The 26,964-nt window shown below is 35.6% G+C and overlaps 1 protein-coding gene across 1 annotated transcript in view; it reads right to left on the reverse strand.

Moving 5' to 3' along the window:
- The window catches only part of ENPP1 (ectonucleotide pyrophosphatase/phosphodiesterase 1), an 81,092-nt gene that overhangs the window by 9,245 nt on the left and 44,883 nt on the right, over window positions 1-26,964 (reverse strand). Inside the window, exons 5-20 of the mRNA XM_004368919.2 lie at window positions 26,376-26,436; window positions 23,883-23,980; window positions 21,714-21,793; window positions 20,467-20,586; window positions 19,309-19,418; window positions 17,831-17,896; window positions 17,342-17,414; window positions 13,432-13,540; window positions 12,043-12,174; window positions 9,660-9,691; window positions 8,637-8,764; window positions 6,777-6,846; window positions 5,698-5,785; window positions 4,435-4,604; window positions 3,420-3,471; window positions 1,814-1,968 (exon numbers count right to left, since the gene is read on the reverse strand). Coding sequence (XP_004368976.1) covers window positions 1,814-1,968; window positions 3,420-3,471; window positions 4,435-4,604; window positions 5,698-5,785; window positions 6,777-6,846; window positions 8,637-8,764; window positions 9,660-9,691; window positions 12,043-12,174; window positions 13,432-13,540; window positions 17,342-17,414; window positions 17,831-17,896; window positions 19,309-19,418; window positions 20,467-20,586; window positions 21,714-21,793; window positions 23,883-23,980; window positions 26,376-26,436 — 1,544 coding nt within the window. The remainder of the gene's footprint in view (window positions 1-1,813; window positions 1,969-3,419; window positions 3,472-4,434; window positions 4,605-5,697; window positions 5,786-6,776; window positions 6,847-8,636; window positions 8,765-9,659; window positions 9,692-12,042; window positions 12,175-13,431; window positions 13,541-17,341; window positions 17,415-17,830; window positions 17,897-19,308; window positions 19,419-20,466; window positions 20,587-21,713; window positions 21,794-23,882; window positions 23,981-26,375; window positions 26,437-26,964) is intronic.

The following is a 26,964-nucleotide window of genomic DNA, read 5'->3' on the forward strand; positions in this document are numbered from 1 at the left end:
GTTACCAATTCTTTGGAAAAAAAAAAAAAAATTAAATCCATTGCTGTCAAGTCGACTCCAACTTACAGTGACCCTATAGGACACAGTAGAACTGCCCTATAGGGTTTCCAAGGAGTGGCTGGTGGATTCGAACTGCCAACCTTCTGGTTAACAGCCAAGCTCTTAACCACTGTGCCACCAGGGCTACTACACAGACCTATAAATCCTGAAATACCAGGTTCATCCTGGGATTTGCTACCCTTGGTCCTTGCCTTAGATTCTGACTTGGTTCTCTGGTGCCTTGAACTACCTATAGGAAAACAATTTCACAGGAGAGAAAACTCCACACCAATTATCTCCAGGGACCCTGGCATTGCTTCAAGTCTCATCCATGCCCAGATAGACACAGACCTAGCAGCCTTCTGGCTCAGGGGAGGCAAATATCTTACATCTGGAAATGGCAGAGAAGGAAGCTGTACTCAGAAGACCATGCCCACAGAATCCCCTGCTTCATCCTACTCCAAGTTTTTTGGTAGCACAAGGAGCTTAAGTCCCCTCTTCTAATCTCTAAGCTCCATCATAGGAACTGCCATGCAAACTGCAGAGGTCCTCTTCTGCACTGACTCCTGAAGACTTCAGAAAACTGAGGTATGTACATCTCCCACGCCTTCCTGCTCTTCCTAGGGCAGGACTTCACAGTCCCTACTAGCATTGGTTTACACAGCTGCTCCAGCAAGTAGTCTACTGCCAGAAATGTTTAGGCATGAGGCAGGCCCTAGTCTCTATGTTCATGTATACACCAAACTCCAAATAATGCAGTCAACCTCTCCCAAAAGACCCTCACCATGTTCCACTCCAAATGACAGCACTAGGTAGTCTACAGGCTCCACGTTAGCAGCATCTACCCCCGGTAAGACACCAAGCTACTATCCACTGCTGTAACGGGAGATTCTGAGAGCCTCCTCAGTCACCTGGCTTTGTGAAGAGGCAGCAAACCTTTCCCTTCTTTCACTGATATGTGAGAACTCATTAGGAACTAGGATGTAGGGTTTAGAGTTGCCAAATGGAGCAATAACAACAAAAATAAAGGTCATCTAGTTAAATTTGAATTTCAGATAAACAATGAATAATTTTTAATATAAGTATGCCCCATGCAATATTTGTATTTTATCTGGTAACCTTAGTAGAGATGGGAGCAGTGGTTAGTTAATGTAGGAACAGTTCTGCAGACTCCTAGCTAGCACAGGAGAAAGATGTCTGTGTAAAATGTTGGTTGTCCTCTTTAGAACGTTGATAACTTAGTGGCAGCTGGTATCAACTTGGGGCCTTCAAATTCCGAGGCAGTAAATAAAGTCTGAATCAGCTTCCTGTTACAAACACGCATGCACAAGCACACACACACACATACTTCTAGTCAGTAATAAATGTTCTCAAGATACTTATTGAATAACTGAGATCCCTCAACCAGTTAAATTCCTGTGTTCATGCAGCTATATATTTAGAAATGAATAACTGTAACTGTAAATCAACTTCATGAAATTATAAATTAAAATAATAAAATATTAAAACTGAAAAAAAGGAGAATTCTTTACTGCACACCCTTCATTTCACCAGAGAAGGAATTTACTCCATATGGGCTTCAAAGTTAAACAGCTAGTTAGTAGCAGAGCTAGAACAGGAACCTAATTTTTCTGACTCCCAGTCCAGTATTCTTCTAATTTGGGTATTGATTACAGAGTCAAGATCAACAGTGAGAAACTATGCTTTCAATGTTTTTCTTAATGATTTGAATTTTAAATAGGCACACATAGCTAAAGAGGTGACAAATACTTGCATTTCTGCCAACGGTGTAGGACGTCCACAGGGGCATTAGGATGTCATGGCTGTATCCACTCACAAACTGGTGCTGATAAAGAAGACAGACAGTGCTGTTCTTATGGAGAATCCTGGGTCTTCCATAGGGTAAAGTGCCATGCTTAATAGTCTTCTCTTTGTAGGGGGGAAATGAAACCACAATTTAAGTGTACTGATTATAAATTATATAACGATACATGATGATACACTCATCTAGCCCTTTCCTCTACTTAACCTTGATGAAAACTATTCTTAAGCGTAAAACCAAAAACTAATGACAATAAGTAGAACCAAAAGCAATTAATAAAACAAAACAAAAGGCATTCACTACAATTTTTGTCTATGAAGATACTGAAAGATGAATGTAATATCAAGATATCACAAGAGGATACTACCTGAAATTGCTACAGATTGCTCTTAATTAGAATTACATTAACAAGAATCTTTTAACATTACTTCAATTACTTATTTTTCAGGAAATAGTCCAAAATGTAGATTTTCAGGATGATATGTAAAATTTAGAAAGCAAAAGTCCAGAACTGCAATTATGAGACTCGAGTGAATGAAGCAAAAAGTTGTTGTTAGTTGCCTTGGAGTTGGCTCCAACTCATGGTGACCTTATGTATTACAGAATGAAACACTGCCTGGTCCTGTGCCATCTTTATGATCATTGGTATAACAACAGTAGAATTCAATTATTGCCCTTTTTCAAGGGTCAGATGCTTTGTAGAGTTCTTTGTAATACAACATCTAATTTAATTCTCATATCATCCTATGCAGTAAGGCTATATGCTCATTTTACAGATGAGGAAATAGCAGTTTATGGGGACTAAATAACTTTTTCATGGGCACACATTTCCTAAACTCATATTCAAACCCAGACCTACCCAATTCCAAAGGTGTTGTCCTTAATCACAACACTTTGCCACCCCGGGTCCATCAAAGATTTCTCTAATGCAAACAGTTACAACAGGGATTTTACATAGCCAAGGTCAAGTTAGCATTAGTGCAGAATTCACCTTTTTATTCCAGCAGGACAAAATAATAACAACAAAAAAACTGTCAGCCAAGTTATGTAAGAACCGAAGGTTATATCAAAATGATACTAAACATCCAATTCAAAACCAAAAAATGTCATCAGGTGTCTGCATATTCTTAATTTTCATCCAAAAGTTATGAAGAAATAACTTTATATAAACTATGACAAATCAATTTATAATCTCATAATAAGAATCAAGTGAGATAGGAACTTAACAGGTATTTTACATGGAAATCTGAGGCTCTATTACAGGTCTTCAAAAATCACCAAATTTTCAAAACACCACTATCATGGTTCATAAAGAGTGATTCAGCTTCCACTAAATATATCACATATTATTTCCACTTTCAATATCATTTTTTTCCCTCTGACTAACAGTCTAGACTGTCTAACAAAGAAATCTCATCCGGTAGTAATCAGTAATCTCCATTACTCCTAATTTTACTGGTTATCCTCAAATAAAGCCCAGAAATCAAGTCTCTGCAGCTCACACTGTTAATAAAAATCCTACTTCCACATCTCAAGCTTGAGAGTAAATACATCTTACCTTCTGCCATGGTCAGATTCAACTGTGTCTCAATATCCAAAATTGGTAAAATCTAAAAGAGTGAATAGTACTGATTTTAAGGATCGAGAGACATGTTTTAATTTTGTAACATACAACTTGTACAACTTATTTAATCTAACATAGATCAAAGATAAAATTTAAAAGTCTTGAATAAGTGAAAGTTACTATTATTATTTTTGATGAGGAGGACAAAGGGATAGGGATGACAGATGTAAAACGACAAAATTCAGAGCTGACAGAGAAAATGCCTTCCCTTAAAGCCACTGCCCTGATTTTGAACTTTTAGCCTCCTAAACTGTGAGAAAATAAATTTCTCTTCCTTAATACAAAAAAAGAGACAAAACTGTTATCATAAGAAACAGTAGTAATTAAAAAATTGGAATATAATTGCTGCTTTGTAATTCTTATCTTTCCTCCTACCGTCTTTCTACAAGCCTAAGTCGAAAACAAAAGAGAAAGTGGAAAATAAACTACCTCCCAAATTTCTATCTTTATGGATTCTATCAATTTTTTTCATAACTTGTCATACATTTTTATCTTCTTGCAACAACTATATATTAAAAAAGGAGTCAAAAAGGAAGAGTCGTATATCCATTTCCCACCAAAAAGTGGTATTTTTCCCCTAAATGTAAGACAGGCTGGGATGTGTTGCAGAGGAGAAATATTATGACTACTGTGTGCCCGAGACCTTACTACAAGGATAGCAGCATGCATTCTCTCATCCAGGATACTCAAGGACGCAACTAGATTTCTTCCAAACCTGCGCCCAAGTCAAGTCACAGCAGCAAGGGATAAAAATAGAGGTGAAAATGCAAAAATTAGGAAAAGGAAAAATAAACAATAAAAGACCCTCATGTATTTCTGGAATTATAAATAATTGTTTCCCCCCTACATTTAAATTTTAATTTAACCATTAAATATTTCTACAGCACAAGCCACACAGAGGGTATTAGAAAGCCACACACACTGGGCTAACCTCCTTGACAGTACTTACGGAGGGGCTGCAAGAGCAGCCAAGGTTATCTCTGCTGGTTCTTGTGAACGGGCACTGTACCAGGGGGCGAACTTCTTTGGGATGCTTTGGGGTGTAAACAGGATTCTTTAGAAGGTGGTTAAGACTGCCATGAGTTCCATTATTAGAAGCTGGTGTCAAATTCAGCAAATCTACACAATTCCAAGAATGGTGAAGAGTTACTTAGAAGTTTCAAAATCAAATAAATAGATTTGTAGTATAATTTTTATTTTTTAAAACCAAATCTATATGAGTTCTTCACTTTCTCATGAAAATAAAACTATACAACTTTCCTGAGTTTTAGAATATCTTTATTATGTTATTCTTAATGGAAATATTGATATGAATGCTGTACATTCTATAAAAATTTCTGAATTTTAAAGTATATGATAATTATACTTTTCTGCTGATTGCTTACTATATGTGCTAGTATATATTTTCTTACTTAACCTGAAAATAATTTAGTAAGTCTTATCATCAAGATTTCGCATGTGAGTAATCACAGTGCCTTGTCCAAGGTCTCAAAGCTACTAAAGCAGTAGATCTAGGATTCAAAACCAGCTTTGTCTGTGTCTAAAGCCTGTGCTCTTAATAATAATAATAGGAAGCGCTTATGAAGCAAAGCACTTACTATGTGCCAGGCACTGATTTAAGTGATTTAGGATGTATTAATTCGTTTAAGGTATATAGGTCCCACTAAAAGAATTCTATTTAGGGCATATTTACAGCTTTGTAAATTCTCCGTATCAGTATCAGAAAAAGAAAGTAATATTTAAAACTCAATACCCCACCATAAAAGTATTAATTCAGAAGGCTCAGAGTAAACTAAGAATATTCCTAATGGGTCCTCCTCCATTTCCACAACCTTGACATTGCCATCCATTCACACTATCATTGCTACCACATATTTCACCTGTTCTGTCCACCTTTCACTGCCTCCAAACTTTCTTCTCTGGTTTTCACCACTGCTCTGACTCAGTTATCATAATTAAGCCCAGGCCCTGGGGACATACGGACCACCAAATAAATCGTAGGTATTGTCCTTTAGTAGTTTGCAGCCCAGTACAAGAAACAGATATGTAATAAGATGATATGTTTGGAGTGTTTTTTCAGTGACTCTAGGTCAGGAAGAAGAAAGGTGAAAATGTTAGGGTCTGTCCTCATCACTGTCTCCGCAAGGGGCATGGGATAATCCTATTCCGCCTCCATTTGCAGAAAGGATAAAAGTCATCTATTCACACTTACCACACATCAAGTTATAGACTTCAATATTTTCAAAGGGGTCAACTTTAATGCCATGCTTGAATCCAGGTCCATAACCAATAAAAAGGGCCTAGATTCAGCCAAAAGTAACAGTTTATCAGTAAATTTCAGTTACATATTTAATTGGTCAAAAATTATCTTAGGTTATCCACATTGTGTGTGCGTATACATACACACATATACATATATATATATACTCATTATATTGAGATAAGGAGAAAATTACTATGCCCAATGTACTTTGTAGGCTATTGTTTAACCTCCATTACAGATATAATCTAAGGAAATCTAGGATCTTTCTCTTAGTTTTACTACAATTCTTGACTTGACAGTCACAATACAATGGATGATAAAATCTTTTTACATTAATGAAATGGGATATGAATTTCACCTGTCCACTTTGCACAGTGCCTGTAGGGGTCGTATTAGATTATTACTGTGAATGTATTTTGAAAAACTTAAAGTGTTATTGTAAAGGTAAGGTATTATCTTCTTTCAGAACATAAGTATGATATCTTCTCACCTTTTAAGTCACTGGCTTTCATTTACTGTGGAACAATATTCTTAATGAAGCATAAATAAGTGCAAAATAATTATTAGAAATTTAGTAGGAAGTAAGTTACAAGTCACATGTTCAGGAAACCCAAACCAAACCAAATCCACTGCCCTCAAGTTGATTCAGACTCACAGTGATGCTATGGGACAGAGTAGAACTGCCCCACAGGGTCTGCAAGGCTATAAATCTTTATGGAAGCAGACTATCATATCTTTCTCCTGTGGAGCAGCAAACGGGTTTGAACCAGTAACCTTTAGGTTAGCAGCACAGTGTTTTAAATACTGCACCACCAGGGCTCCTTGTTTTGGAAACAAGAATATAAAATTTAACAAAAATCCTATTGCTTTACTGTCCAAAGTAAAGAAACCCTATGAAGGTATATGCTTCATAAATTTAAACTCAAAGTATATAATCATAGTCTGTATTTTTAACTCTAAAACTTCATATATCAGCTTTTCTTCAGATATAATCCTATCATTTTTTTAAAGAGTATATGTTTACTCACTTGCATATTTGAAAACAAGTTATCAGAGCCATGAAATCCGCTTCCACAGTATTTCCTCTCCGAAGGATTCCTAATTTTGACATGTATCAATTAATAATATAAAATCCATTCAGAAAACATAATTCATAACCTAGTAAAGCATAAATAGCTATTTGTTTAACAAACCAACAAAAAGTACCTGGCTTTGAAAAGTATTATGGGGGTCACCTCTATATTTTATTTATTAGACAAATCACCCATAGCTGACACAGTACAGCAATGTGGTATAGAGGGAGAAAACCACTAGCACTGAGGCAGAACTGGTTTTGAACTCTCACTGTGCTATTTGCTAGCTGTGATTAGGCAATTTAATGATCCTCTCTTGGTTTCAATTTTCTCAAGTTCGGTTGTTTGTAAAAATTATATGGCCTATAGAAATGCTTGGAACATAGTAGATATTCTTGAAATATTCACTCTCTGTGATGGTTAAAATTATCTGTCATCTTGGCTGGGCCATGATTCTCAGTGTTTATATGTGATCATCCCATGGTGAGATCTGCTGTGACTAACCAATCAGTTGACAGGTAGTTTACTTGGGCGCGTGGCCTGCACCCGAATAAGTGGATGTTCTGGCTTCTGCTCTCTCTGGATCCTGCAGCTGACTCCTGTTGTCTGACCTCTGGTTCTTGGGACTTGAGCAACTTATCCACCAATCTTGGGATTCGTGGATCTTCATGGCCTGTGAGCAAGAGCCCTGATCTCTGACCTGCAGATCTTGGGTTTGGCAGCCCCTGAAGCTATGTGAATCAGGAGAAGCCTTGCAGTCTTGCCTGCTGATCTTGGGATTCATCAATCTTCACAGCCTGTTAAAAAGAGCCCTGCTCTCCAACCTGCCAATCTTGGGTTCGCTAGCCCCTGCGGCTACATGAATCAGGAGAAGCCTCTATCCTGATCCACAGACTTGGGATGTTCCAGCCTCTACAATCACATGAGCTGTTTCCTTGATATAAATCTCTCTACATATATACTTATATGCTTTACTGGTTTGGCTTCTGTAGAGAACCCAGCCTAAGACACTCTCCATGAGGGGTAAGGGCTGCCCCGTCTTTCTCATTCTTCTTCCAAGCACTAAAAACACAGTTCCCAGCAACAGCAGAGACAGTGCAATTCTGTTGACTGAATTCTGGTTCATGGTGTAGTTTTTGCTTCACAGGGGCATTTATCATAATTTCCTTTTTGGCAACCATCAAAAGTTAATGGTCAGGTTTTGAGATATTAACAATATTAACTACCAAAATATTTTACCAAACACACCAATAAACTGAAGTTTACTGATAGATTAGTATAAGGATGGAAAAAAGACCATGTATATCATAAAGAAAATAATTGCTCATTATTATAAAATGAAGTGCTCTTGCCAATTATTTGCTGGACTTTGGAAGTAGTATTTTGAAGGTATTATTAGACATTGCTGTAATGTGCAAAAGGGATACAATGACAAGTGGTAACATAAATATGGAGCATAAGAAAAAAAAATCAGTATTTATGTCATAGGAAAGAGGAATGGTTCTCAACTGAGGGCAATGCTCCCCTGCGCTTCAGGAGACATTTGGCAATGTCTAAAGACATTTTTAGTTGTCACAAATAGGGGAGGGATGCTACCTTCATCTAGTGGGTAGAAGCCAGGGATCCTGTCAAACATCCCACAATGTACAGGACAGCCTCCCTGACAAAGAATTATCTGACTCAAAATATAAATAGGCTGAAGCTGAGAAACCCCAGGTTAGAGTGAAGAGAATCATATTTGTGCAGATTTCACATTGTCTCCCTCAATTACTAGTAGATCAGGCTATGTTTACCTGGAAAAATGTCAGAACTTACAATGCAAGCTGCCACTGAGGATCCAAATAGAACGTCAAAGGCTCAATCCTGTCACTTTTGGCAAAGTGCAAACGCTTGGGTAAGAAATGTTTTAAGTAAGGTTTGAAGTGCTGATTTGGTTCCCGGCACTGAAATCGTAAAAAACAAAGAAAAGTTCTAGAAAACCAAAACCATTTTTTAGGAAAATGTCCATATTTTCTAAACTGTAAACTTCTCCCCCACAAGCATTTTATCAACATGCCCAATAAGTCACAGATGCAAAAATAGCTAAGAGTTCTTACTACTTGTATAATGTGCAAGTTGAATTTTTATAGCTGGCTAAAATCTTTACAGAAGTCATAATTATAACTGCATAAAAGCCCCAGGACTCTTAGACTGTGTTGATAGATTATATTCAAGTTACTGATGATCCTATTTTCAAACAGTTCTAACTACCATTCTAAGAATTTTCCTCAACACTTAAAATGTATCAAGTAAAACAATGTAGTATAGATAATTCAGCAGCAAGACAAAATGTTATTTTAAAAAATAGGCATAGAAAAAAGACTGGAAGGAAATATATCAAACTGCTGATAGTGTTTATAGAGGTACAGCTATATGTTTCTTCTATTTTTTAAAAAATTATTTCTTTTATGTAATATAAATTTTACAATGCCAATAAATAAATTCTTTTGGGACATATCCTTAAAGATCTTTAAGAACCATAAAGCATTTAAATGTTGTCCCAAAAAAATCCATTGCCATCAAGTCAATTCCAACTGATAGCGACCCTGTAGGACAAAGTAGAACTGCCCCATAGGGTTTCCAAGGAGTGGCTGGTGGATTTGAACTGCCGACCTCTTAGTTAACAGCTGAGCTCTTAACTACTGTGTCACCAGGGCTCCAAATGTTGTCCCACATACTCAAAAATTTTAATCCTACAATCCCCAAAACAGATACTCTAGAACCTTTTTTTCTAAACACATATATATATATAATATGAAACTAATAATAATTAGATAATGGCAAAATAAAAATACTCACAGAAAGATTTCTGGCAATGCTTTCATAATTAACTGAAGGGGAACAAACATAAAAATTAAGAGTTGACAGTATGCTATAATTAGAAATTAAAGTATCAAAAAATGTTAAGTCATACTCAAACCCTATATTTAAATACTGAAACATGTTTCAAACAGCTCATTTAAGTCATTATATATTACCCATTGAAAGAAATGAACCAGATCTTAAGGTACCACACTCTAATGATGCCCATGAAATACTGTCACACTGTTCAATGAAAAGGCAAGTTACAGAACACCCATCTATCCATCTATCTGTTCATTCATATATCTGTCCGTCTAGCCATCTGTCCATCTGTCTAACCAGCCATCCATTCATCTGGCTATGTCCCTATCCATCTATCCACCTGTCCATCCATCCAAATATTTACCCACCTATCCATCTATCTATTTATCTAAATTTAGTTATTTCACCGTGTAAAAATAGAAGTTTTACATATGCATAGAAAACACGTGGAAAGACACATTCCAAACTTAACAGTGGCTGTCTCAAGACAAGTGAACTGAGTTGTGAAGGTGGGGTGCTTAAGATGGGAAACTTTCACTTTTTTACTTTACATATTTCAATATTCTTTGATAGTTCCAGAATTTCCAAATAAGAAGGGCACACGGGAACTGAGATGTAAGGACAAGGAGGTCAGCTTTAAAACAAAATTTAAATAGTAAGCCCTCAGTTTTACTTAGCATACTTTGTGATGCAAATCAATAACAGTTTAGTTATCTAAATACTCTTTTAGCCACGCTTTACATAAATATCAGAAAATTATCCAGATGAAAGAATATATATTCATATTATACATATATTGTTTTTTAATGTATGTATGATGATAAATAGCTATTGATATATAATTTTTTTTTCTTTTTTGCTTTAATTTGGGAAAACTAAGGTCCTAATTAAGGAGCCCTGGTGGTGCAGTGGTTAAGCACTTGGCTGCTAATTGAAAGGTCAGCAGTTCGAACTCAACAGCCACTCCATGGGAGAAAGATGTGGCAGTCTGCTTCAGTAAAGATTTACAGCCTTGGAAACTCTATGGGGTAGTTCTACTCTGTCATATAGGGTGGCTATGAGTTGGAATTCACTTGATAGCAATGGGTTTGGTTTTTGGTTTTAAGGACCTAACTGAGATAAGAGTATGGCTAAAGCATAGGCATTTCCATCCCAAACATCTCTGGGGATTGCTACTGGCTGCATTGTTTTTGTAACAGATGTTATAACAATCATGCACTACTTTCATAAATTAAAGAAAAAAAAACTAATTTAAATTTGTCATTGTACATATGAAGCCTTTGCTTTTTATCACTATGCTAACATATCTGCATAACCACTTCCCTGCCAAAACCAAAACCAAACCTGTTGCCGTCGAGTCGATTCTGACTCATAGTGACCCTAGAGGACAGAGTAGAACTGCCCCATAGGGTTTCCAAGAAGCATCTGTTGGATCTGAACTGCCGACCTTTTGGTTAGCAGCTGTAGCACTTAACCACTATGCCGCCAGGGTTTCCAGCAAGGAAATCTATTTTTTCTCCTGAATATTTAGCAGCATCTATTAAAATGTATAGCACTGCAGTGTCCAAACCTAAACCAATCCTGATGACTGTTGAGAAATGCTTTCTTTTCTTTCTGTTTCAAAGTTAATTGTAACAAAAAGATAAATAAGATTTACTCTAAGTAACTGAAAGCTACCAAGGATGGTACTCAAAAAGAGGGGTAACAAAGGTAGCAACAGTTATGAAAATGGGCTTGATTTGGAAAAGAATTAATACTTAAAAAAATTTCTTGGCAGTTTGGAGTCTGCACATGGTTAAGAGAGAATGTGAAATTTCTTCTTCTTCCCTGTTTAAAAGATACATTTTTTTAGTTTTTTGGAATGGCTTCAGGAAGTCATTTCTGAGGACAAGAATCAATTGCTTATAGAACTAATCATCTCTGCCAACATTACTCCTTGTAACAGATAATTATTCTAAAATGGCTGTAAGTTATTTTAATGGTATATCATCAATTTATTAAACTTGAATAAAATAGAGCTGTATTTTTCTCAGACCTTTTTTCCTAGTACAAATAATCTTGAACCTAAAACAAGTAAAACATACACTACAACATAATATTTTACTAGGCTTATCAAATATGATGCTGAGCCAATAAATAACAAATAGATAAGTGGTTTGACTTGGATCCTCACATCCAATGCCATGAAATCCCCTTAGATGCAGCAGATCTGCACTGAAGATTTAATCATGAACAGGGAATTAAATTTAACTGATTCCCTTTGATTTAGAGATATAATGATTTAGAGGAGTATATTCTGAATGTAATCATATTCAAAGTTAGTGTAAGATCTACTTACATGAATAGTATTTATCTGGGACATCAGAGGGCCTCAATCGAGCTGCAGGTCCATAAATAACTTTAATATTTTTAACATCCCCCAAATATTTATTCAGATATATATATTTCTTACAACTGCCTTGTTCCATACCTAGAGGAAAAATCCCAAAACACGTTACAACTTTAATAAAAAATTTAACATGTAGAACAGAATCGCTTTCACCTCTAGAATTTAATTCAATAGGCATATGTTCAGCACTTCTGCTAGATGGGCACCTAATAAGTAAGATATGGAATTTCACCTAGATCCACAACTTTTTATCTTTTTCAAAACCTTTTATCTTTCCTTCACTCAAAATTAATGTTTCTTCTTATTTATATAACATGTACATGAGTGAGGAGGAACGTCTTATCTCAGTTTTAGACTAATATAAAAGCCCAAAGACTGAACATTTTCCCCAAATCACTTATGAAAGTAACTTGGAGAATAAAAACTCCCAGTCTCATTCCAGGAGTAAAGCTTCTTTGGGATATACCATTTCAGGGCTGTTTCTGGAAATAACTATCAGTAATTATTTCTGAGGAGCCCTGGTAGTACAGTGGTTAGGAGTTCGGCTGCAAACCAAAAGGTTGGCAGTTCAAATCTATCAGCTGCTCCTTGGAAACCCTTATGGGGCAGTTCTACTCTGTCCTACAGGGTCGCTATGAGTCAGAACCGACGCCATGGAACCTAACAATGACAACAACAACAATTGTTTCTGAAAGAGACTATAACAACAAATAAACAAACAAAGTAAGAACCTGCTTTCTGCTTTGTTGTATTTTCCAGCACCTCTACAGGCCCAAAGCTGTACACAGACATGTGTTACAAACATAACAGTGTAAGTAAAATGAAAATAAAATACTGTCAACATTAACATATACTGCCTTTAAAGTCAGATTTATCATCCTAAAAGAAACTGAAGAGGTATATAATAGTCTGTTCAAAATAATTTAAAATTGTTAGGATAGATTTACCAAAATTTAACATTGAAAACAAAAAATTTTAACTGTTCAAATTCCTGGTGTAAGCCTTCCCCAGATAAGAAGATAGGTACATTGTGGTTGGTAAGACCTTAGGTGAATTCTGTGTTTCATTTATACTTTATGCAATTTTTCCTAAAGACTTACATAAGGTTCTACTATGAAAGAAATCATATTTTAAAAGAATGTAAATGAATTACACTTAATTTTGTCTGTAAATTATTTTCAATGTAATTACATTGTAATTACATTACAGTGAAAAGAATTAACTACAACATTCAGAGGAGATAATGAAACAACAATCAAATAAACCTTTTCTTTGTTTTTTGGAAGAGGAAGATGGTACCATTCAACCAGACAGATAAATGATGCAAATTCAGATTACCATGATCTGAAATGAGAATGAGATTCAGGCATCTATGCAAGTCGAGCTCCTTCAGACCATCCATCAGCATGCCGACCATGTTGTCAACCCTCTGCAATGCTTTGATGACCTAAGAAACAGAAGCAATCTCATGTGCTGTCTTCCATGATAATGGTTATTTCTATGTAAAGCTATCTGTTAAAAAAAGAAAAAAGTTCAGTAGGTGCAAATACTATGGTGAACTCATTCACACTGAGCTAAGACAGGTCAGTTAAGACATGCTGATCATTAACAATGGAAAGGCCCAAATTCTATATATGCTCAGTCTTAATTCCTGGGAATAATATTAGCTGATCTAATTAGCTCTCCCTTCCTGAGGTCTCAGAATGCTACTACTTAAACCAGACTCAACTTACAAGGAAATAACACTATCTCAAATTCAGTGTGTTTGGACAGAAATGAATATATACCTAATCTAATTATCACTTCATTTTCTACAATTTTTTCTTGTTCTTTCTGATAGAGTATGTTTACTATATAAATAAAATGTTCCCTAATTTCAAAAACACTAAATTATTCATGAAATGCCTCTGATAGTTCTATACACTTAATTTTTTAAATTAGAACTCCTATAAATACAGTCCAGTTATCTCCTTACAAACTGTATGTATTCTGCATATAAATATCACAAGGACAGTGAAAGTAAATAGTTTTGGCAAACTGTTGTCTGGCATTTATCTTTTCCCCCTCCCTTCAAAACACCTGAGGAAAATTCAGGCGCAGTTCTGCATGTGTTTTTTTTAACATGTCAAATCTGTTTAATCGTCAGTAATAGTCAGTGCAGTACACTGAAATAGGAGACACTCTTTCAGTGTGGTATTACTCAAAGACATCCAAGCAACATGAACTGGAAATTTTAAGTGTTAAGACAAGCTGAGTTTTGATGTGTCAGTAATATTGGAGTTTAACAGGGTTTACAAATTGAGTATGAATTGAAAAGTAACCGGTTCAAACTTGAATAAAGATAAGTCAGGAAGCAGGTACCTTGGAAAATCTTTAGTGAATTAGAAAAGGCGGCACTGATTTTGAAACATATATAACCTGATAACAAACAATAACAGGAAAAGCCATAATATGGGTGAAACAAAACGACAAACGATGCCAAAGTTGTATGGAGTAAGTGTTTAAGTATGGGTAAGTCCAAAGGGCATACAGGTCCAGAACTTAGAAATAAGACAAAGAAAGCACATAATAAAGCCTAGACTCAGAGGTTGGAAAACATCCCTGCAACGTGTTACGGTTTTGATTCTCATCAGATAACAATGTTTCTCAAAATTATCCTCAGAATTCGGTTATAGCCAAATTTATCTAGACATACGTCTTAAATGTCATAGTTAACCCATTGCTGTCCAGTCGATTCAGACTAATAGCTACTCTATAGGACAGAGCAGAACTGCCCCCAGAGGGTTTTCAAGGCTGTAATCTTTATGGAAGCAGACTGCCACTTCCTTCTCCTACAGAGCTGCTGGTGGGTTCAAACGGCCGACCTTTCGGTTAGCAGCCAAGTGCTTAACCACTGCGCCACCAAGGCTCCTGTCAGTGTCTTTAATGAAGGGATAAAAAATTACACCGGCAGAACACAACAGAGAGTTCCGGATGGAGCAGGAGAAAGGTGGGGTGCAGAACTCAAATTCTAGTAAGAAGACCAGACTTAATGATCTGACTAAGACTGGAGGAACCCCGGAAAGCATGGCCCCTAGATTCTCTATCAGCCCAGAACTAAAACAATTTCCAAGGCCAACTCTTTATACAGGGATTGGACTGGACGGTGGGACATAAAGTGATACTCGTGAGGAGTGTGCCTCTTAGCTCAAGTAGATACAAGAGACTAAACGGGCAGCTTCTGTCCAGAGGTGAGATGGGAAGGCAGAAAGGGTTAGGAGCTGGTTGAATGGACATGGGGAATCAGGGGTAGAAAGGAGGAGTGTGCTGTCACAGTATGGGGAGAGCAATTAGAGTCACATAACAATGTATGTATAAACTTTTGTATGGGGAAAAATAATAAAAGAAAAAAATTACACTAGACTTTGATGAAAACACATACACACACACAAAGGGTAAAAATAGATAACTTCCCTCTCTCTCCGCTTTCTTTTATTTGAGGTGATGGTGACCCATACAATATGTGTTCAAAGGCAAATCTAGGGTACATGAAGGGAAAGAAGGGATTCAAAAGGAGCCCTGGTGGTGCAGTGGTTAAGTACTTGGCTGCTAACCAAAAGGCTGGCGGTTCAAACCCACTAGCTGCTCTGGGGGAGAAAGATGTGGCAATCTGCTTCTGTAAAAATCACAGCCTTGGAAACCCTATGAGGCAGTTGTACTCTGTCCTATAGGGTCACTACGAGTCAGAATCAACTCAATAGCAACAGGTTTTGGGATTCAAGTGAGAAAAACGAGCATGCTTTTTCTCTCTTCCTTCTTCTGCTGTTGTTACTACTTTAGACCACATTGTTAGCTGCCATTCAGTTGGTTCCAACCCATGGCCACTTTTTGTGTAAAAGGACAAAACATTGGCTGGTCCTACACCACCTTCATGATCTTTGATACGTTTGAGCCTATTGTTATAGCTATTGTGTCAATCTATCTTACTGTTTCCTTCATTTTTGCTGACCCTCTACGTTATAAACACGATGTCCTTTCAGACCAAGCAGTACCTGCAAAACAGGGCTCACAGGCCAGGCTCTAGTTTATAGCCTATGTTAAAGGGTTCTGGAGCTCACAAACTATCCAGCCTGGGCTAACAGACAGGAGAATATCATGATAGGAATTTAGAAGTAAGACTCTAACTATTAAGAGTATATTTTTCTAGAACATACCTTAGTCTTAGTCTTATATCCCTTGTAATCACATGGGGCTAAAGATAACCAGACAAGGATTCTGAGATTAGGGACCCTGGCAATACCTCTTCTCCTTTTCATTATAACCAACAATATTCACAGATTCTTCCTTATTGTTTGTTTTCATATCTTAGGTCATAGGTAAAATATAAGTCAGAAGGAAAGTCAGCTTAGAAGTAAGAGGAAAGAAGCTAAACCATTCTCTGTTCTGATGCTTCCTGTGCTTCAATATTTAAAAAAAAAAAAAAAAAAAGATATGGCCACAAACAAGAAAACTGAAAGCAGTATTTGTTGTTCTAAAGTATTATGCAGACTACAAACACAGTCAGGAGTTGGCCAAATTCCTGAAGGAACATCAGGTCAAACAAGATGTTACACTGAGAACACAGTCCATGAATTCTTTTCCCTAGCTCTAGTTTTCTAGTAACAACTCAAAACAATGATTACTTGAATTTCTACATGTTTTTGATAAAATCTCCAATCCTTTGATGTTCAAGCTCTGTCGTAAGTGTGGTCGCCAATGGTCAGAGATATGCCTCCTGATAGGAGATTTCATAGGAATATTTTTCTGCTATTTGACACATTATCTATATTTTCATAGAAATTTAGAGTCTTAACCATTTACAAAATTCTCAAAAAACATTTATATTTTAGGCTAAGGTAGGTGCATATGGAGTGGATAACAGATCTAGAATAAAATAGAAATAACAGAAATAGAATTCTCCAAAAGCATTTCACTTTTAGGCTAAGGCAGATGACTACGGAGTGCATTAGAGAAATAGGATAGAATAGAAAATATAGAGAATTTAATTCATCATCAGTTCGATTTAGCAATGTGGAAAGGGTAAACAAAACAATCTCCCAGCCTTTACTTTGATTGAAGTACAACCTTTGGATTAGTAAACTGTGCTTAACACTCACTCTTTCCAGAAATCATGGAATCTTATAGAATGGTCTAGAAACCTGCTTCAAAGCAAGAGTCAGTTAGATGATACCAGGTTTAATGGAGTAATCACTGATAAAAATGTACTTACTTCACTGCTGACTGGTCCATATGAATGACCTGAAGAATCTGGTTCTTCTAAATACAGAGTGTAAAAGTGTGGTCTAAATCAAACAGTACCAAAATGTAATATTTTACGAACACATTGAAAAACAGAATGGAAAGAATAATTCAACAATTGATAGTAACTAAAAATTCTACAACACTGAGATAACAACTCATAGCCATCCTATAGGACAGAGTAGAACTGCCCTCAAAGGGTTTCCAAGGTGCAACTGGTGGATTCGAACTGCTGACCTTTTGGTTAGCAGCCACAGCACTTAACCACTGGGCCACCAAAGCTGTGAGAAATAATTTAGAGGTTTGAAATTCTTCAAAAGGTAGCTGTTATAAATAGTTCACAAAGGATTTCATAAAATATAATAGGTATAGTAAAGTTTTGTTGTAGTCTATTTTAAAATATTGTGTAATTTCTAGAAAACCAAAGAGTATTTAAGATAGAAATTAATCATCTACATACCTTTCATCTTTAGGAAGCTGCAGCCACTTAAGAATAGCTAAAATTCTCTCTTCAAATGGTACTGAACTAAAATTAAGGATAAAAAAAATAAAACCAATCTGTGAAAATGTTGGTTTGTATTTGAAACATAAATGCTTTTCTTACTGAAAACAGCATTAACAGAAACTGAAAACGATTCAGTGCATCAACTATGCTGAAGCAGTGTAAGAGTTTTATTCACAAAATTAGATTTCTTATCCCAACGAAGAAACAAAAGTTTCACGCATACAAAAGTTGGAAACAAGTTTTAAAAATTGCTTCTTCTACTGTACTTCTACATGTACCTGAGAATACCCACTGTATACCACATGAGTAAACCATGTGTTAATACTTCTACAGAAGCTACTTCATGAAGAACTCACCCACTGATGACTCATAGTAAAACTGGGAAGTAGCCCCTCGTGAGCAGACAGCTCCCCAAACAACCTTTCCTCAGCAAAATTAATTACACCTTCTTCTGGGCACAGACCTTTGTTTACACATCTCCATCAGAGTATCTGCCCGAATACAGTTAGCTGTGTTCCCTAATAGACCTTGAGAGGCAGAGCCCATATATCACTAATCTTTGAATCCACCATACCTAGTACACTGCATGGCACATAAAACCTCAATTAGAATTCAGGGAATTTTAAAAAAAAGGAAAATAATAAGGTAGGGAAGAGGCACTATACTGTGTTCATGTGAACCATTAAGAATAAACAAGAGCATAAGATTACCAAAGAAAATTGCCATGCATTGGTTTTCTGGTATTTATGATCTTTTCTGTTCCCCCCTCCCCCAAATACACTGGTGTAAGAGAAATTATTTTGCAATGGAAATTTCATAAGTATAAAATAAAGAAAATTATTTTATGGTCTTATTAAAATTGGCCAAAGGGAGTCTTACACACACACACCCCTCAAAAAAAAAAAATATATATATATATTTGTTTCACAATACACCATGGATTTTGAATATTATAAGCAGGTTATTATTTTAATCAGTTTCTGACATTAGAAAACATATTTACTAAGTAATTTATAAATGTAAATACAGAGATGCCATTCATATTTTCTTTAAATAATGTTTCTAGACACCTAAGTGTCCTCTTTAATATTTCCACACTCCTTCTCTTAGTTTTATCTTTTTCTTTCTAGGGTTAAAAAATGACATGCCTCCATTCTCAGTCCTTTCTGTCACCATGATCTCATTCCTTCTTCCTGCCCAAAGACTGGAACACTAGCCCCAGCATGTTGTCAGAGCTTTCTAGAAAACACTTGTCTAGTTTTAGTGTCTATAATCTATCCAAAATTCTTAAGAGTTCTTATTCTGCCAGTTTTCACATTTCAGCCAACATATCACTCAAATGCTAGAACTTAGAACTTGATAAAAGGCAAAAGGAGATAAAAATAAGTAGTTCTATATTACAGATCCTCTTGAAGAAGTACATGTACACATACCCGTTGTATATTTTATAGATGTCTGGGAGAATTCCACTAATTTGCACATCTGATCCTGGCCAAAAAAATGTGCCAGATTTGAGGCCTTGATATTTAGCTGTGAGCCAAATCTGGGGAAGACAAGGAAGGAAAGTTAGTAAATTAAATACAAACATTCATCTCTTAGGAAAATGTGTGTTCATCCAATACCAAAACACCCCTCTCAAGTGGCAGAATGTTCTTAATGTTAATAAGTTCCGGCAGTTAGACTACAATAATTATGTCAGAAGGAATAATATGACTCTGAACAGCAGCAAAAAGCAATTAAATAATCAGAGATTAAATTAACCTAAAAAAGATGGAGATAAGTCAGTTGGCAACTCCTGAAACTTCTAGAGTTATACCACTAATTAAGAGGTTTCCCTTGAAAAAAGAAAAATTCACAAATATACATGTCTTTAATTAATTGACATTTGTGCTTACATAACTCACATTAATTACATCACTTCTTATTGTCAAGCATAGTGTAGTAAATAGAATTCCTCTAAGCATCCTACATTATTAACTCACATAATCCTCACAGTAAACCTACGAAGTAGTCAATAGTATTATCTACAGCGCAGATATGAGAAAACTGAGGCACAGAAAGAGTAATTTGCTCACACAGCTCTAAATGTCAGAGCTGAAGTTTGAATTTATAACCTGTAATCTTAACCATTATGCTTTTTTTCGTTCTAAGATGAATATCAAGACAATGCAAATAGACCTATATAATTATTGTGGCAACTTTAAAAAATAAAAAGGACAACACATCTAAACACAATGAGAGAGAATCTTCTGTGTTAACACATGCAGAAACAAATTAGCCTTATGTAGACGAAACTATTCCCCCTAGACTGCTGCGATATGCTACTAGTACAAAGGGAAATGGGGCGGGAAAGAACAATGGCTCAGTACAACTGAAACCCAGCTGAGAAATGAACCCCTTTCATCACACACATACAAGCTATACTTAGAATTATCAGCATTCATCTCCATTTACAAAAGGATGACTACAGATGCAGTAAGTGAAGTAGGTTATTAAAAGCTCCGGGAAATCTGGTATTTTGTTCTAATGAAAATAATGTAAGAAAACATTTTAATAGCTAAAACAAACACACAAACAAATAAAGAACTCACTGGTTCTCCTTTGTACCACTCAGGATTAAATTTCTCTTCACTTTTAAGTGCAAAGAAAGCATTCATTTTGGGATCGTACATTTTATTGTCAATTATGCCATGAGATTCTGGATAAAGTCCCTAAAAAAATATAAAATACAGGTTGTATGCAAGTTACTAATTTTTTTTTTTTAATGTTAAGTAACGTCACAGAATAAAATGTCAAAGAGAAACGGATACCTGCAGCTACAGTGATGATAATGAAGTTTAAGGAGGGAAGAACTAAGAGTGCTGTCGAAATACAACCACTCAAGAGATTACGTAGTATTTGTGTTTTAAATTATGTAATAGGAGAAAATAAATTGGGAATAGCATGGATGGAAGTCTATGAATAGGCAGCCTTCCAATTTTTGGAAAAAAAAACACATCAATTCTGTTGTCTTTTTGCATTTCTGGATACAGTACTTCTGCATAACAAACTCCTTTTTGGTTGGGTCTGAAAATAGCTTGTATCAATAGAAGCTAAAGTACTAATTTTCTGGCTTCAGTGCTAAGGCTTAATGAAGTCTACTTTTTCCTGGATTCAAATTAAATCTGGAAACTGTGACTGAAACAAAAACAGGGTTGTAATCCTATGCGCAGCCAGGCGAAGTGGCTTGCTTCAGATGACTGGAAAGACGACTTGAGGGTTCATAAGCCTGGGACAGTTTTTTGGCTCAGATAAAGTAAGCTATAAAACAAGAGAGAAAAAACAGGACACGAGAATCAGAGAATCTTAAAACTAAAACAAAACCAAAAAGCCATCTGGGGGATCGTTAGTTACCTCCTTTCAAAAATGAGAACACTGAGACACAGAAGGTAAAGTGACTTTCCACGATCACAGCTAGTTAGTTAGTGGCAGAGCACAGACCAGAACCTAGGTGTCCTCATGTAACTACACCCTGGAAAGGAAGATATTTTTTTCTGATCTGAAACTTAATCATTCCCTTCAAAAATGTCAGTTACATCTCACTCGATGAACATGTTATGTTGTTAGTTGCTATTGAGTTGATTCTAACTTCATGGCAACCCCATATGTGCAGAGTAGAGCTGCTCCACAGGGTTTTCAAGGCTATGACTTTTTGGAAGCAGACCACCAGGCCTGTCTTCCAAGATGCCTCTGCGTATGTTCAAACTGCCAACTTTTCAGCTAGTAGTCGAGTGCTTAACCATGTGCAGCACCTAGGGAGTCCTCTCTGGACACAGAAAAGTTGAAATGTATAGCTTACTGTGACAATGCTGTAGTGATTGGGAAAAGTTTTTGTTGGATATACTGGTCTCATGTTTTTAGTGTACGTTCCACAGTTTTCTAGGGGGACAAAAAAATAAAGATTGTTATTAAATACATCTGAGAATCTGTTAACTCATTTAGCTTTAATATCACAGCAGTCTAAATTCTGTAAAACCTTGTATTTGCCCAGGAGGGATTTATAACTACATGAAAATTCAAGGAAATTTATAAAGCAACGTTGTGAATTCAAATTCAGTATTAAAGAAAAGAGTTCACTGTCAGTCAGAATGACATTTAACAAAATAATTACAGCAATTAACTTATCACCTCATACTTAACAATAACATAAAGGTCAAGATGGACAAGTTGTAATAACAATGCTTGCTAGACACCTTTTGATACTATTTGGTGGTCACATACCTAAATTACACCAAACCCAAACCAAACTCATTGCCGTTGAGTAAATTCCGACTCAAAATGACCCTACAGGACAGAGTAGAACTGCTCTATAGGGTTTCCAAGGCTGTAAATCTTTACGGAAGCAGGCTGCCACATCTTTCTCCCATGGGGTGGCTGGTGGTTCAAACCACTGACTTTCTGGTTAGTAGCCAAGTGCTTAACCACCAGTGCTGCTAAATTATAAGAGGTAGTTAAAACAAAACAAAACACAAAACTGTACTCATAGCTAAATCCGTAAAATTAACACAAGTGTGAAGCAGTAGCTGGGGTGATAGTGTCCTGGCCAATAGATCCAGAACCAGTTACACCTGAATAAAGTCATCACTGTTTCAAAGACAAAAGGCATCTTTTAGTTTCAATTCAGAGAAAGCACAAAAGGCAGTCTGTTCCTGATGTCCTGCTGATCTAGCCATGGTGTCATGCTCCTCTTCTCCTGTCTCTACTATTGAGGAAGGAACACACAACTGATGACCCCAGCAATTCAATATCTCATTGCGTAAAAAAATGTTCCTTGGATTGGCATGTATGTGTATATCACTACCTTCCTAACAAGGAGCCCCACTGGCACACTAGTTAAGTGCTCAGCTGCTAACCGAAAGGTCAGTAGTTGGAACCTGCCAGACACTCCGAGGGAGAAAGATGTGGCAGACTGCTTCTGTAACAATTATAGCCTTAGAAACCCTATGGGGTAGTTCTACTCTGTCCTATATGGTCGCTATGAGTTGGAATCAACTCGGTGGCATAGGTTTGGTTTGGTCTTCCTAATAGTTCAGAATTATAAGCTATATTCCCTAATTATCCAAAGCAAGGGCTTAGGCTCATTGTGTATTGATTTCTTTTACATTTCACATATATGTACCTACAGCTCCTTAGTTCTGAACTCAGGATGCCATGTTTGGCGTCACTGAGACAAACCTTCCTCCAAATGGTAACCAAGGGGTGAATCCAAGCTTTAAAACCCATGTATGTGGCTGGTTAAGAACAGAGTCTTGTCTGTGCAAGTTGATTGCTGCTAATTTTTTATGTCAAATGATTACTTATAAAACCTATTTTCTTTCAGGTAGAAGATTAAGTCCATGGTCACCAAAATAATTAAAAACTAGTTCTTAAATTTCTATAGTTTTTACATCCATATATGATTTTGTCCTCTTTGAATAACAATGATTGTACAACTGATATTCATAATGCTGGTTGTTAATGTAATTTAAAACTGGTATGAATACTAGGAAAAAAAATTCTACTACTGTATCAATAACATAGAAAAATCATTCAATAAAGGCTTTGAGATAAAGAAATTAGAATGATACTGTAATAATTAGCAGGCAAATATTCTATGACTACACTATTAGTATCACATCAAAAATGCCTTCAAGTTTTAGTAATCGTATTTTTAAGGCAGAATACTTACAAAATAAATGATTTTTCTCAAAAGAGGAATCAGAATTGTAAGAAAGAGTAAATACATATAAACTTGGCCAAGAAATAAAAATCCTAAGATAACTCTATTATCTTAGAGGTATTTAAAAAACAGCTTCACAGTAATTACAATATTAAAGACTACTTCCTTATCATTGGGTTCAACTACTTTTCAATAGAGTAGTTTGGTAAAACAGTTAGGTTCTGCTAGTACTTTTCCAAAAAGGACTGCCTCCCTAGTCTAGTTTACTGAAGCCAACACACTCCAATAGAAAACTCTGAAGTTACTCACTTAGTTTGCTAATAACAGGAAGAAGTCCACCCCAAGTGTGTAAATATTCTGCTCTGAAACCATCCAAAGAAAATAAGAGGGTAGGAGGCATTTCAAACCTGGGTAATGAGAAAGAAAAAAAAATTTTTTAGAAGAAGAAAAGAGACACAGCCAAGGAAGATTTTCTTTCTTTGGCACAGATCCAACGAAGATTTTCCACTGAGATTGGTATATAATCTAAAGTAAACTAACAAGCTGAGTAAGCATACTCATAAAGGATATTTTACATGAATTTACAGTCACATACATACTTTTACATTTATACATCTCTAAAGTATAAAAAACCAAATCTGTTGCTGTCGAGTCAATTCTGACTCATAGCGATTCTATAGGACAGAGCAGATCTGCCCCACAGGGTTTCAAAGGGGCAGTTGGTGGATTCCAACTGCCGACCTTTCGGTTAGCAGCCAAGCTCTTAACCGCTGCACCAACAGAGTTCCATATAAAGTATATGTGTATATATATTACCAAATAGTACTTATTAAGTACTCATACTATTTTGATAATCACCATACAAAGCATGTCATTCATGGTTCCTGCCATTCCAAAAGCCAGACCACTGTATTTTGCTACTAAATTGTAATGATAATGTTTTCCCAATTCACAGGAAAATAAATGTTAATAAACAGCATTGTCTAAATTATGTTTTTTTCCCGTAAATTTGTTTTAAACAACCAGTTTCTAATATCAATTGTCTCTAATCTAATAAATGGCATCTCATATTTCATAAATTATATATTTAGTTTTAAGTTTAATATATTCAAAAGGTGTTAATATTTAATAGAAAAGTTTGAAAGATAGTTACTAAAATAAAATTTAAATATATAAACAATAGCGAAATGATCCAAAACTATGAAAGAAAAAAATAGTAAGGGTTCACACACACACGTGCGCGCGCACACACAAAACAGTTAATGCGTGTGGTGTGGAAATCCAAAGAAGGAGGCAAAAAAAAAAAAAGAAAGTATGATGATTAACTCAACAAAAGAGAATAGTTATGGATAACTGCTACATGGTTATACCAAAACACCCATGGTTCAGAAATTCTGCAGCTTCCAGTGACATTTGGTAGACATTAGTAAAGTCATATGTCACTAGATAATCGTGAGAAAAAATTTTTGTTAAAAGTTTACTTGATAATTTAAAATTTGAATGTAAATACTTGCCTCTCCTTGTCTTCTTCAACCATATGTCCTCCCCGTCTTACCCTCACACAAACACAAAATCAACCTCACAAAAAGGAGAAAATGTTTATATAATTTCCACTAAGTACTGGTAATATAGCTCCTTTGAAAGACTCTGCAGAAGCAACTGCAGCTAGTCTCAATGGTCCATATTTGTATAAAATTATTTTATATTCAGTCAACAGGAAATATAAAAGCAATTCAGGTGAATATACTGGTATAATAATTTCAAGTTATAAATCATGAATCTTCTTGAAAAGTGAGGAGAAATTAAATTTTCCACTAAAAGATTCAATACTGTGACTGAAAAAAAAAAAATCTATGTTCAGAAGAAAAAGAAAGATTCAAAATTCACTAAGTCTATGATTTCCAGTAAACTTCACACTTAAGACAGCTTAGACTCCATGAGAAGTCCCCCTTGAAAAAAGGCTCTTTTGTTAAATTTTTTTTTCGTTTGGGTTTAGTTGTTGCTACTGCTTTTATTGTTGTTTCATACCAAAGAAGTACTCTGTCATCCAAAAGGGAGAAAAAATAGACATTTTATATAACTAATCTAAATTACAAACATAAATAAGCTAAAAGACAGCTTTAAAAAGTTTTATATTTTGGAAACTCATTATTTTAAAGGAGGAAAAAATATATTTCTAAAGTCTAATAATTAAAATTATCTGAGATAGCAGATGTCTGATGGAACAAAGATAAACACATCTGGGATCTTCATATAAATTCCCACCCTTCAGTTTAAATTCCAAACAAACTTTTTTGATAGCACTGTGCAAAATACTTTAAATGTAAGATACTGTGTGAAATATTTTAAGAAAAGGAAAAATATATGAGTTATAAAAATTATGTAATATTCTCTCACATTGTACTTATCCAAAAAAATTATAACAAATGAACTAAACTATAAAAAATAAAAAGAAGTTTTAATTTGCTTTAATTTGAAGTTTTAATTTTAAGTTCAATTCTCAAAACTACAAATGAAAGTAAAAATCCTTACTTCCTTTTCAGAAAGGTGGAAGGAAGATACAAATACTTCTACCTAAACTCACGCTGCTAACCCTAAATATGCATGATTTCTCTCTTTTCCACTAGTTTCCAGAGCAGGGATCGTACCACAGTCATTTCTATACCACTAGCACCAAACACAAACCTGACTAAAAATAATGATTAATGAACCAATGACTGGTTATTATTTTTGTCTTCTCAATATGGCAGGAGAAAATGAAAGTACTTCTTATAAAATTAGTATCTCAGAATATAATCTTACCCTGCTGGACACTGTGGCTCATTAATGCTCTCACATGTTTCTTCTGCCCAACTTTTCTCACCTAAAATATTTTCAAGTAATAAAACAAGTTGAGCACATTTAACCGTAACAACAATTGGGATGTTTGTGAGATACATTAAGACAGATTCTAAAAACAAAATGTGTTAACAAATAGATAACACTGGACATGATACTAGGGAAATATAATAAATAAAAGGAGCTATTATTCTGTTTCAAAATAATAGTTGATATCAGGAAGAAAAAATGAGTGTACAAGATTAAAATATACTACTGTATTTGTTAGAACCAGAAAGCATCCTTTTCATTTTCAAAGTCTTAATGTTTTCAACCAAAATTTACAACCCTCCTCCTGTCTACTCAGCAAAATTTTCTGGTATTAAATCCTTGATATTTTAGTTCCCCCTCATATATGGCCAGGTTCTGTCAAGGAATTTCAAGGAACCCTATACACCTGAACAACACAATAACACCAGCTTACATAATACCCTAGAATCTTTTGAAGTAATTTCACATCCACTCTCTCAACACATGGCAGACACGGTCCTTATTGACTATGAGGGAACCTAAG

The sequence above is a fragment of the Trichechus manatus genome, unplaced genomic scaffold (assembly GCF_000243295.1).
Source record: "Trichechus manatus latirostris isolate Lorelei unplaced genomic scaffold, TriManLat1.0 scaffold00002, whole genome shotgun sequence".
Classification (NCBI taxonomy): Eukaryota; Metazoa; Chordata; class Mammalia; order Sirenia; family Trichechidae; genus Trichechus; species Trichechus manatus.